This window comes from Tetrao urogallus (genome assembly GCF_951394365.1).
Source record: "Tetrao urogallus genome assembly, chromosome: 7".
In the NCBI taxonomy this organism is placed as follows: Eukaryota; Metazoa; Chordata; class Aves; order Galliformes; family Phasianidae; genus Tetrao; species Tetrao urogallus.
This window is the reverse complement of record NC_136820.1, coordinates 46,024,467-46,038,122: the sequence shown is the minus strand read 5'-3', so window position 1 is coordinate 46,038,122 and position 13,656 is coordinate 46,024,467. Positions and strand designations below refer to the sequence as shown.

The following is a 13,656-nucleotide window of genomic DNA, read 5'->3' as shown; positions in this document are numbered from 1 at the left end:
CAAGAAGAGGACTTTTTTGATGCTTGCCACTGAAAGCTTAACTCAGTGAGAGAAGCTTCACCTGATCACGTGCCGATGGTTTCTCAGTTTAGGAACGGCGGTCATGGCAGGGTGAGACAACTGCTTTGTCCTCTTACTATCTACTCACAGCGAAGATGCAAGTCAAAAGTTTGCCTTTCAGTGGGCACATTTCATGATGAAGAGGAGGACTTTCCCATTCCTTTTACTAATTAAAGTGACTCTAAGTCTTCAAAATTATGCTTCCACCTCTGAAAAAAGGGCTTCTTTTGACTTTTCTTATTTGACCTTTCTTATTTTGACCTAACTTGAAGTTATTTGAGTCTAGTTTTGCTTCCAATCAGTGATGCTTAGTTTTGCAGAACCGGGAGATCCCGGAGGAAGATTATGGCAAAAGGAGTTCATCGAATCTTCCAGTTTCTTCCATAGCATTATTCTTTATATGAATGGAGTATGGGATACATGACAGTTGAACACAGATTTAGGCTAAGGATATCTTGATGTCAAATGCCAATGCTACGGTCTGCTCAGAATTAAAATGGAGATATAATTAATTCATCTGGGAAAATACTGGCTACTAGTAAGTGATTTTATTTTTCATATCTGCAGTTCTAGATTTGCTAAAGGACTACAGAGACCCAAAGAGGATTATTTTTAGACATTAATAATAATAAACCTGATAATCTGAAGTTGTAGATGCAGCCTATATAATAAAAAAAACAAAGGGAAAAAAGTATATAATAGGGTAGTTTACATCCATGGCAATGGGAAAATTATGTGATCAGTATATCGATATCAAAATTATTGAGCTGCCAGTTACCTTTAGGAGGGCTAATGGTTCAGAAATGCCAGGTGACTGCAGAACTACAAGGTTAGTTCCAATGCTTGTAAAGATCTCTAGGAAATTAACTGAAAATAGCATGCTTAAAAGCCTTGGGTTGTGGTGTTAAAATTAAAGGCGTATTTCATGAAGTGAAGCTCTATGAATGCATGAGTCAGAGTGGACTGGAAGGTATATGAAGTCAGACATGTCACTGGTTTAGAGAGAGTAAAAGATGTACCAAAGGGCTGAATGTAGTTGAGTCTCCTGGCTGATGATTATAGAATTTTTAATGTAATTTATGTGCTCCATTACTAAAATGGATTATTGACTCATCAGTAAATAGTGAGTAGGAATCTGAGTTTAAATCGTGTGCGCTTTTGTAGACCAGGGCTCAGATTGAATGCTGAACACAAATACAATACTTAAGAAAAAAAACCCTAAAAATGTAGTAAAAATATTATTAAAACAATCTTAAAGTGCTAGTCTCAAAACCCAGCATTTTCTTTTCGTTTAAACTGAATACCTTAACTGGGAGGCTCTGAATGTGCTATGTATGTTTTCTCTCTGAATTGGTATCTTATAAAGTAAAATAAAACACTGTTGTGCACAATGTAGGAATAACAACCATAACAATAATAGTACTGTTAAAGATTTATTAACCTCTTGGCAGGAGGAGTCACCTGCCATTTTTGCAGCTTAAAAATAGACTTTTCAAGGGTGCTATTTTTTTATTACAGAGTACTTTCTGGCACTCATTTCATGACAGTGCTTTTCCTCTTTTTCTCCAGTCATACTGGAGGTCTGAGAAAAAAAAAAATATATATATATATATATTTTAATATATATATATATACACAGTTTAACCCAGTGTCTGTATTTTCACCTACAATTAGGCATCATATTTACTTTGAGTTCTTTATTTAGGAAGATGTATACATATGTTTAGTTTGTGTCTTTGTGAATTCCAAATGCATCTAATCAAGTAATAAGAATGATTTGGAGAAGTTTCTGAGGGAGCCTTTGGAGGAGCCTGTTCCATTTTCTGTTTCTAACTCATAATAGACATTCTATGGCGGAGGTCCAACTAAACTGGCCATGTTAGATGCCTAAGGTTGAGAAATGTGGGAACTCTACATAGATAGCCTCTGTTTGGAGAGCAATTTGCTGAATGGTGATGTGCTACCCATCTGAAGGGGTCTCAGGCTTGAGGCTCTTGCATGAGGTGTGAATCCAATCAGAGCCAGTCTGACTGCTCAGAGCTGCTAAATCAGGGCAATTCCATCCCAGCAGTCAATACATAATACTTCAAAAGTCTTTCCACATCCTCCTCTTTGATGTCCTAGATAAAATGGGCTATTAAAATAAATGGGTAAGGATGTTTAGGCATACATATGTGAGTATATTAAAAATACAGATGTGCGTATGTAGATGTATGTCTACACATATATTTTCTCTAACTTCTGTGTCTAATTCTTAGCTCTGCCTGGAGAGTCGCTTCATTTTTGCTTTGAGAATAACAGAAATTGAGCTGTACGAAGAGATACTCTGAAACTGCATGAAAAGAGTATAGAAAATAATGATGTCCAAGTCACATAATAGATGCATCAGGTTTGGGGAGAGCTGAAGTGTTTTAGGTGTTGTCTGAGGTGGTAATAGAAGACAGTGAGTGTTGGATGAGTAATTATGGAGGTGGGAGAAAAGAGGGAAGCAATAAATCGGGTTGAGACTGGAAGAGGTGTTTTGTTATGTATGATTGTGTGGGAACCAATGATTAAGACAAAGAATCTCTCTCAGCTTTCACACGGTGCTTGTCAGCATGGAATCTGCTCGCATTACTCCACCGTTAACGGTAAATATTGTGGCTTTGTTCAGGTGCTGTGGATCTTCAGATAAATTGCTTCGTAAATGCTCAAACGTTAATGCAGTGATGTGTTATTAACACAAGTATTGTACCTGTGCACTTCCATGTTTTAAGCTACATAGAAAAAGAAATACCCAGAAGAAGTTTGAGGTTCAGAGAAACACAGGAGTTGTGCTGGTGTATCCAATACAGCCTCTTCCCAACAATCCAACATTATTTTTTAACCTTGTGGTGAAAGAGCTTTGGAACAATTTGTAGAACAGAAGGATTTATCCTCCAGATAGATTTCTTTTGCTCTCACTGATGCATTATTATTACTCATAGAGAGATCTGCTAGAGGAAAGACCTGCTGCAAAAGATGAAACCCAGCAGTCTGAGAATTTTCCTGCACCCTCAAATTGCTCATAAGCTACCAAGGTATATACCACTTGACTCACACAGTACTGTTCAAAGGAGCACTTGAAAGGACCATTTCTGTGCCCCTTGGAGCATCTCCATGGACTTCTGCTTGCTGTGGGCTCAGCAATAACAAGCCTTGCAAAGGCAGGAGGTAGCTCTGACTTTTAACTCTGAGCAAACCCAATCAGCAGCAGCTCGCACCATGGCTTTCCCTTATTGCCCTGGCTTTAAGTATTAAGGAATATTTTCTCGTAATACTTTCCATTAATGCTGAATTCATCCACGTGAGGTGGGGATGAAATATAGGAGTTGCCAGGCTCACTCCGTTTGGTTTACCTTAGGCAACATCTGTCTGTGGCTCAGAGCAGCCCCACGTGTTCCAAAATGAATTGCTGCAGCCCAAAGTACAGACATTGTTTTATAAATTTTTGTAAACATTAACTATTATAGCTCTGGATATCCTTATCTACATATGTAACAGGTCTCTCTTTGAACATTGTGGTTAAAGGGACAGCCTGCAGCAGAAACTTCTGCAGTTGAAATAGGAAATGCAGTTGAAAATATATTTCCTTTGTCTTTGGTTTTGCTCTCCTCCAATAGTTTTAGGGCAAAAAATATCACACCCTGTATCTAGGAGCACACCAAGTTCTCATTTTCCACAATGCATGCTATTTTTGACTGTTTGTCACCCCTTTCCTGAGATGAAATATCTCAGGTTTTTTTTTTAATTGAATTCTCCTGGTCATTCTCATTACCCACTTGTCAATACTCCCCTCCCCATTTCAGCAGTTTATCTGTAGAAAGCAATGCTATGCTCTGGTTTCTGGATAACACAAGCCACTGGTTTATTATATTGGCAACTTTTTTCCTACATGCATCCACTGCATCCCTTTCCTCCTGCATCTCAGTATTACATTTTTCTTTGTTCACAGCTTATTATTACATAGAAGCATGTATTTCTTATCTGAATTGATGCAGAGAACTTAAAACTTAACAAGGTTATGGGTGGGTGAGGTTTTTTCCTTTGCTTTACTTTGCATTCTGAGAGCACAGTATCTGCCTTTGCCTTTTTCCACATATTTTCTTAGTGGTATTGGCCTCTGTAGTGTTCCTCATTCAGTCCTGGCCTTGGACTTGACTTACCTGGAAAATACTGTGCCGTCAGTAGATTTTCTCACCTCTCTGCTCACCCTCTCTTTCCTTTGTACTTATACTAAGGCAGTGCAGACATAGCCCTCTGTTAGCCTTCAGAGACACGCTGATTTTTCATCTCAAACTTTTGTTTCCCAGTCAGTTTTTGATCCAATTCATCTGTTTTCTTTATCGCAGTGCAAGCAGGAGTGTTTTCTTCTATTATTATTATTTTTTTTTTTTGCATCTGTCTGTAATCACAAATGCATTCAACCCTTGTAGCAGCTTTTGATTTCAATTCCTTTGTGCGAAATATATATATATCTATAAAACGCAACAAAACAGCCCTCTACAAAACTTCCATAGCCCGCACTTCAGCATTTTGCTGCCTATTCATGTGAAGTGCTTGTCTAAACAAGTGGCACTAAATATGCTTTTAGTTACGCACTACACAGCCTTCAGCTCCAGACATATGGGTCTGCGTGACTGACCAGACATGGGCATGGAAGGAGGGGATCTGAACATTGTTGAAAGCCAGCACCCCATGTTTATTGCTTGTTGTTGTCTCCTGTGTCACTTGGCTCAAAATGTCAAGGGGTTGGTGTGATCCCCACAGTGTGGCAAACCTGGTGGGGCATCTCTTAGACTCTGTTCCCCTAATATCCTCACAATTAACCTCTCCTGTTCCTTTTTCAGTTGAAGTTTTGAAAATGTCCTCCAAGGCAGCAATGGGATGAGGTGGCAGGAGTGAGCTGGGCAAGAATCAAGTGGGCAAGGGAAGAGTTTGGGAAGTGTGGGAGGCAAGAAGGGAGAGGACAGCAGCTGAGAGCGTGCAAAGTGGAGGAAGTTTTTCACTCAGAGGGAGGTGATGCACTGGAACAGGTTGCCCAACGAGGCTGTGGATGCCTCATCCTTGAAGGCATTCAGGGCCAGGCTGGATGTGGCTCTGGGCAGCCTGGTCTGCTGGTTGGCAACCCTGCACAGAGCAGGGGGTTGGAACTGGATGAGCATTGTGGTCCTTTTCAACCCAGGCCATTCTATGATTCTATGAAAGCTTCAGGAGGTTGTAAAATGATGATCTTTAGGGTTTCTTCCAACCTGTTCCATGATTCTGAAACCCAACAGAGGCACTGACAACAGTAAATGCCAGGGAAGAGGGGAAGAGAACCAGATCCCCTGTCGTGGGGTGAGCAACAAGAGAGTACTTCATTATTATAATTATTTGCAACCCCTTTTAGCAGGGAAGAACTAACTGGCAGTGCCATTTATTCCCAAGCATTCTTCCCTAATAATACCCTTAATACAGCCTGTTCCATCGCTTTTTTGAGAGGCATGTTTTTCATCTTCAAACTCAATTTCATTTATTAGAGATTTCACTGTGAGTGACACAGTGTGCACACAGCAAGTGCAGCAAGGATTCATTTTAATTATTACATATTGCCAGGAGGTACAGCGTGTTTGTGCCGGTGGGCGAAAGGGTGAGGAAGGGGTGTTGTCTATTTTGTTTCTGTGTCACACATCACAACTGCAAGGTGATGGGGCTTTCTGAGTTGCATTTTAAATTTGGATCTGGTTATTTGTTGGCTGTCAGTGCTCCGTGCTTGCCGTAGCATGGAGGGAAAATCTCCAACCAACGTGCACCCGTATGGCTGCAATAAATAGTCCAAGATAACAGACACCTCTCTAACGTTTTTGTTAGAAAGTCAGCCAGAGGACTCCACTCTGGGCAGTGACTAATGATATTTGAACGCTGCTCTTTACGCAAGTGTGATAATATATATATATAATTACACTCACGTAAAGAGCAGCATTCAAATACCGTTATATATATATATATATATATATATATATATATATATATATATATATATATATATATTTAAATTGTGATGACTTAGAGATAAGACAAATCAAGATATTGTTTCGGCTGGGTTGCTAGGTAAGGAACACAATGTGGATTTGGGAACCATGTTTTCTAAGCTGAACTTCCTAATTTTTCTCAACTGGAAACTTTCTTCATCCTTTTACACGGAAATGAGGAGAGATTTCTACCCTGCAGCTTTCTGCTCAGTGGTGCGATATAGGTATGGAGCATAATTTTAATTAGAATTAATTAACTTCTTATCTTGTTGAGGAAGTTGACAGAAAATTTGCCTTTTTTTTTTTTTTTTTTTTTCTTTTTTCTTTTTTCTGACAATGGGAGGCAGTGTGAATATTTAGAACTTCCAGGTGTGGAAGGGTCCAATGTAGAAATGTGAAGTGTAGAATAAAATAGTAGAAAAGATGAGATGTATGAGAACTTTGGGAAGAAAACACAGGAAACCTAGAGGATTTTGTCTATTTACTCACTATTTACAATCAATTTACAAATTCTGTTGTGAGTTTAAGCTTTAAGGAACCACTGATGTGTATTGTTAGGACTCCGACCAAGCTTCTTGGCATCCTTGGAAAGTCAGTAGCTTTGAGGATGCTGGAGAAATTTATATTGCTTTAGGTAGGTACAAGTGTAGCAGATTCATAGCTGGATTCACAGGGCTGGATTCACAGACATTGTTGCTTTGGCTGCATTTATTATTAGGTCCCTTTGTTCGTGATGGGGAAGAGCAGACCTTCCCCACTCCACAGTCAGAGTGCTCTGCTCTCTGGGCCTAATGTCACATCTGAAGACAACTGTTAGTAGTCCATAATAATAATGTGCTGTGCACTATTTGTTATCAGTGTAACTGTTATCGATCCTTTCCTCAAAACAGGGAATGGAATCATAGTCATAGAATGGCCAGGGTTGAAAAGGACCACGATGCTCATCTATTTTCAACCTCCTGCTGTGTGCAGGGTCGCCAACCAGCAGACCAGGCTGCCCAGAGCCACATCCAGCCTGGCCTTGAATGCCTGCAGGGATGGGGCATCCACAGCCTCCTTGGGCAACCTGTTCCAGTGCATCACCTCCCTCTGAGTGAAAATAGACTAATGTTTACTTTTTGGTGCAACAAGTACATTAATGTTAGATGATGTCAATGCCAAGAGAGACGATCCCTAGTATGGAGGTAAACTCCTACTCCCTTCCCTCTAACTGGCACAACCGCTCATTGCAGTGAGGTTATGAGCTTCCTTCCCCCAGTACATAGCACAGGGATCTGCCTGTGCCAGATTCATGGTGCTTGAGCCACTTTGGCTGAAGCGATGACCTGTATCTCACTCTCCTTTGTATGCAGACGAAACTAGAAGGTAATAAGCTGCTTCAGAGCACTCGCTTCTGTAGCTTTGATTTATTGTGCTCAGCACTTCTAAAATACAATCCAGGAAAGATGACACCAGTGCAAGGGTTTGTATTGCACCTATCTATTGGCAGAGAAACCAACCTAGCACGAGTAATGCTGCATCAGGTGCAGGGGGATATGGCATCTTAGTATGTTTTTATCAGGCTTAGAGTTGATACAAATGTACATATGTTTTAGAGAAGACAGCATCTGGTTGTTAGGAGACATGTTTCTGTTGAATTTCTAACTTCCAAATGCTGACAGAAAATGTTTTGTGTTATTTAAAAATAGATGTTTACCTGGCAACAGTCAAATAAATAATGTGTGGCCAAGCAGAAACAAATACTCAGGGAGTGTTTTCTGATCATCTGACTTTATTATTTTTATAATTGAGTAGATCAGGTAGTTATTTTACTCTGAAAATTCCTGTTGGAAAGTTCCAAAAAGAATTCACATACTCCATAACTCTAACGCTAAGTTTTTAGTGAAGCTGGAAGGAAAAAGATAAAATACACTTTATTTTGGAGGAAAAAAAAAAAAAGCATGTTGGGTCTAGATTATTTACATATAAGCATGTGTGAAAATATGACTTGTTTTGGCTTGATTTTACTTAAGACATTAAAAAAAATATACAGTACAGTCAGTTTTGTTTTCATATTTTGTTTCTATTGACATGTAGAAGTTTTTCAGTGAAAAAGCTGACAAACTGTAACGAAAATCAATGAGAATCTTCCAAGACAGTGACAAAGTCTTATTCTCATAAAGTGTTTATCAGTTGGGACAGTCTACATTTCATAGATAAGCTCCTACTGCAAATGAAAAAGTTTTATATCCTTTGTTCATGTTAGAGTTAAGTGATAGAAAGCTTAGGCCGTGGGCTAATATGATACCAAAGTGGTTTGTTCTTAAGAGCAAGAGCAATGACTGCTTCCTCCTTAAAGAGCTCTGATTGCCTGGCATGTTTGGTCGAAATCCAAACCAACTTGCTTTGAATGACAAATTGATTGTTGTGTGCATTTTTGATAATACAGCAATTTGTCTCCTCAGGCATAATGCTCTAATCCCCCCTTCATTTATCAGTGGGGAATCAGTAATTCAGCTCTTCTTCACGCTGAAGTTTGGCACACAGAGGTGGTGCTCCACTGCGCAGTTGCAGATCCTGTGGCGAAGATCCCTCTCCCAGCAGTGTCTGCATACCAATTCCTCAGCATGCTTTGCGTAGCACTCACTGCACTGCTGATTTTAGGAGTGTAAATGTTTGTCAACAACAGACAACAGGATTTTGTATCTTGAGATTTTAAATGCCTTGTTTGCTTACACATTTTTACTTCTTATTCTGTGCTCTGGCGCTGTTTGCATCTTCTGGTTCAGATGAGCAGGAAGTGTTCATAGAATCATTAAAGTTGGAAGAGACCACTAAGATCACCCAGTCCAACCCCAACCATCCCCCCATACCCATTGATCACATTCCTCACTGCTACATCTCCATTTTTCTTGAACACCTCCAGGGATGGTGACTCCGCCACCTCCCTGGGCAGCCTCTGCCAGCACATCACCACTCTTTCTGAGAAGAAATTTTTCCTAATATCCAACATGTTGCTTCAATTTTCCAAGTATAGTGTCCTCCTGGTCTTAGTGTTCGCAATATGAAATGTTGCAATTCCCAGAGAGCTCTGCATGCTTGCAAAGTTTGGGGTACCCCATGTAGCAACACCACTTATTAGCAAGGTGCAGAACTTCTGTGGTTGTTTGTCTCTCATTCTGTGGTTGTGCCATGTTTCCCCTGACTCACAGAGTGTTTGTGTCACCAACTGCATGTGTCCCAAATAAGATACCATCTGTCCTGGGAAAAACAGAATTGTTTCAGCAGCAGAAGTGCAGAGTGAAACAATATGTAAGTCTCCACATCCTTCCCGCTTTTCTGGTGGCTTTTCACAGATCCTTTACCATGCTGAACTCAGTGGTGTTGCTGATAGTCAAGATATTTCTGTAGAAATGCCAAACATACAGCAAAGCAGAAAAGCATGCAGTCTGAGCAGGGTGTATGCAGTGATGACTTCTGAACACCATCACGTGCCCTCACAAACCATAAAGCTCATGGACAGTAATTCCTTCTTGGCATGCAGCAGGGTAGGGCTTTTCCACTGCTCGCAGCTTACTGAGAAAGCCACAGCACATCTGTTCAGTGGCATTCTTTGCATAGCCTGCCTGGATAAGCTGTCGCTCTTGATTTTTATAGCATTTCACAACAGGGTGTTAGCCTAGAATGGAGAACCTCTCCAGACTAACACCTGCAGAGATCCTCGACTCGTAAACACTTGTTGTGTAGGGCTGAAAACATGTCTTAAGTCAACAGGGGATCCGTATTCTCTGCTAAAACAAAGTACACTAATACATCTGCCCTGCATCAACTGTTGTCTTCTGTTTTGCATTTATGATGTTTCTATATCAATGCTTTTATCCTTTCCTCAATGCTGCCATTCGGGTTCAAGCGATGCTCCTTAGAACATCTCTTCAAAACCCATTTCTGGTTATCCTTTTGAGGAGGTGGCTTCCTGTTCTGTTTCTCTGAATTTTAGACTGCTTTGCTGGCTGGAGATAGAAGATGGAGTATGTACACAAAGGCTCTCGTTAGCCTGGGGCTGCTAATTTCCTTAAGCCTCATTGATAGTCAACCAGGGAACGATCCTGAGCATTTAAATTTAGTGTGCTCCTCTGAGTCTCCCTCGAGATGTTTCTGTCTCTCTCCATTGACATTAAGATGACTGTGTTGATAAATATTTGTCTTTATGAATATTTCTTTATTTGTTTGATCTTTAACAACAAGCATTTTTCCTTTTTCTTTTGCTTCATACTGCGCATTTTCTCTGTTGAGTAGAACTCACCAGATTGGGGGAATGGGATGTTTTGCTTGTATTATTAGATCTTGACTTGGTTGCATTTTTAACCTATCATGAGTTTCAGTTAATAACTATCTCATCAGTGTCTAGTCCAAAGGGACAAACTTATGGATTACTTTCATTGGACACTGCTATCCTGACTTCAATAACATTGTCCTACAGCAGCCAGGGACACGGCTAGATGATGTTTCCTTCAAACAAAGCCCACAGCCCTACTGCCACCCTATTGCACTGGTCACGTTGGAATATAAACAGCAAGTGTTTAAAAAGCTTTGAAAATAAGTCTTTGTTTTTATATTTCCTTTGGCTGAAATTAGCCAAACAAATAAAGCCATGCCTTTCATATCTCTTTTACAGTCCTGAATGAATACGTTGGTTGATGAATAACATTTGGGACTGCTATCATTCCCAGAATGTACTAGTTAAAAAGCTGTTCCTTTAATTCTCTTGCAGTAAACTACTTTATAAAGAATGGTACAGAAGATGTGTTACTGTGTGGAAATAGCACTGATGCTGGGTAAGTGATTTAAAAATATCTTCACTTCTGTTCTTTATGTTGTTGTTGTTACATTTATTTCAGTTCTGTCCACTTTTCACCAGCGTGATATTTCAAGTTCTTTGTGTCAGTAGTTACAGGAGAGAGGATAATGACAATATTGCGCATAGTAATGCAATTTTCTGAACTGCAGGGAGGAGAAGTTTGTGTGTGTCACTTATTTAGGTCTAAAATCGTTAGTTCTTTTTCAATGTATTTAAACTCCTCCATTAAAAAAAAAAAAGTGAAAATTAAGTAACATTGGCTGAATGGGGAGTGTTTCAAAGGGAATGAATGAGAAATGAATGGAAAAAGAAAACCTAGAGGGATCTTGTGATGATGAATTCCTAGCTTTTGGCAGAGGATGATAAACAAATCCAAAAATGCTAGTTCCAAAAATAGAATGCTTTGGAGGTGGGAAGGTACTCAGCTTTAATGTGTGATCTACACTCGTATGTGATATGTTTACAGTCTGCGTGTGTTTCATTTTCTTATAGTCTGTGCAGCAAGGAGATCAGTTCCCATGGTATACTAATTTATTCTGCACTAAGGACTTTGTCCATACCCCTACTACCTGTGAATGCTGACTTTTCCTTCTGCGTCCCATCCTCAGGGTCTAAGCACTTTGGGTGTGTTATTTTATGTGAAAGGTTCTTGTGACCTTGACAGGAATGGAAAAGGAAATTATAAGCCATGCAAAGACTGTAGGATGTTCAGAGTTGTAGGTCAAAGAATAGAGACCTTAGCATGGTGAGATGGATGAACTTTTGATCTGAATATGATAGATATTTGATATTTGAACCAAGGAGGTGGATGATCAAGTGAGGGGAGTAGGAGAGAGGATCTACTTTTGGAGGAGGATGTTCTGAGTTGGTAGAACTAAATGTTCTACTGACAAAAATTAGGATTTAAATTATAAAGAACTTGATGTAAAAAGAGGTATACGTGTATAGACAGACAGTAGGGAACCTGCTTTGGCAGAGGGGTTGGACTCCATGATCTCTGGAGGTCCCTTCCAACCCTTACAATTCTGTGATTCTGTGGAAAGATGTAATGTAAACTTGCTTGTAGTCAGGAGGGTGAAAAAAGCCATGGGAGGTCCTAAATAGAAACTGCTTTCTGCTGCCACTGTTACACCTGTATTTATGAAAAACAAAGGTTAAGATGAAGTGTCAGCCTTCCCTCTGCATTCTTGTGTGTCTGATCTGCATTGCCAGTATAACTTAGGCTGTAAACTCCTTGGGCAGAGCGCCATGCTTTCCTCTTTGTTCCAAGGAAGGTACAATGTCAGCATTCATTAATTAAGCATTTTTTTGATTGTAATACACTGCGTGTATCCAGGCTCAGGTTGGCTCCAAGACTTTTGGGATAGTTCCCAGGAATCCCATAATTTGGCAGTCTATCTGCACTGGTGGATTGGCTTAGGACTGCCTTTCCTAGGCAATAGGTAGTACCACTGAGCAAGGAATATTCAGCACAGCAGCAAAATTTTGCACATCATGAAATATTACACATTATTCTCACTGTTGACTTGATCTGTGGCTGTGACAGCTTGCTAAGCTCTTGAATAGTTTTGAAAGGTTTGATTAGATTATAGGTAGTTTGTGAGGAGCAGGTTGGGGCCTACAGCTCTGGAATAGTCCAAATGGTGGGAAGTTAAGCACAGATCCAATACCTGTGGAATAGCTTTATATTAGTAGGCTGTATGGATTTGGGGTTTGCATTCTAGAAAGGTATATTAGCAAAATCAGCTACTCTGGAGAGTCAGTAAATTGCACTGTGTCAGCAAAAAAATCATGATTGGAGCAAGCTCCCATGGAGACACTGTGACCACAAGAGACATGGCCTGAAACTGCCAGAGGAGAACTTCTAGCTTCTGTGTAATGAGAAGAGGAAAATGTCACCCTTAGAGTCCTAGTGCTTTTTTCTTTGAATATATCAAAGCAATTGGTATTTGTGCTGTTAATGAGAAACCCACTCTCCCTTTGTGCATCAGCTTTCTTCATCCCTTGCTCTTTCAGTGAAGTATTTAGTACCACTGGGTATGGTTTGATTTTAAATGATTAATAATGGGAATATATACTCCTACTGTTTTTCAGTTCAGAACTAGTAAATGTTGTCTCACCTTCAATACCTTACACAGATTTCCCATCAGTCATCCACTTCTATTATTTAAAGACATAGGGATAATTAGGCATGATCCTAATGCCTCAGGGGACTTGCAAAGTCATGTATTCTTATCTGTTAGGTAACAAGACTGTTATTTAAAGGCTGACAAGGTAACAAAGCAGGACTTTCTCTTTATCCATCAGTGGTTAAAGCCAAGAGCAGTGAAGTGAGCTCAGTAGCAAAAGATCAGGGGAGGTAAGTGAAGAGTAAATGGATGCATCAGATCATAGTCCTCCCATCTATTAGCAATGAAATTAATGGGGGAAGGACAGTTGGCAAGGCCATGTTTGAATGTTCATAGCATTTTTGGAGCTTGCTTCTGCCCCTGCTCTGAAAGAGCTTGAAATTATTAGCCTCTGGGTTATGCTGAGGATCCAGAGGAAATGCTGGGAATGGTGGTATCATGTGTGCACTCCTGGAGGGATTTGTTGTTACAGTGAGGGATATCTGTGTTGTGGCTGGGATATTAAATCTCACGATAATTGACAAAACCATTTTAGTGCATTTTTAAAAGCATGTTAATGACACTTTGAGGTTTGGCTGCTTGCTGTTATTACAGAATA

At 39.9% G+C, this 13,656-nt stretch overlaps 1 protein-coding gene across 1 annotated transcript in view; it reads left to right on the top strand.

Moving 5' to 3' along the window:
* The window catches only part of SCN5A (sodium voltage-gated channel alpha subunit 5), a gene marked incomplete at both ends in the record, with an annotated part of 163,098 nt that overhangs the window by 25,401 nt on the left and 124,041 nt on the right, over window positions 1-13,656 (top strand). The window contains one exon of the mRNA XM_079538187.1: window positions 10,843-10,906. Coding sequence (XP_079394313.1) covers window positions 10,843-10,906 — 64 coding nt within the window. The remainder of the gene's footprint in view (window positions 1-10,842; window positions 10,907-13,656) is intronic.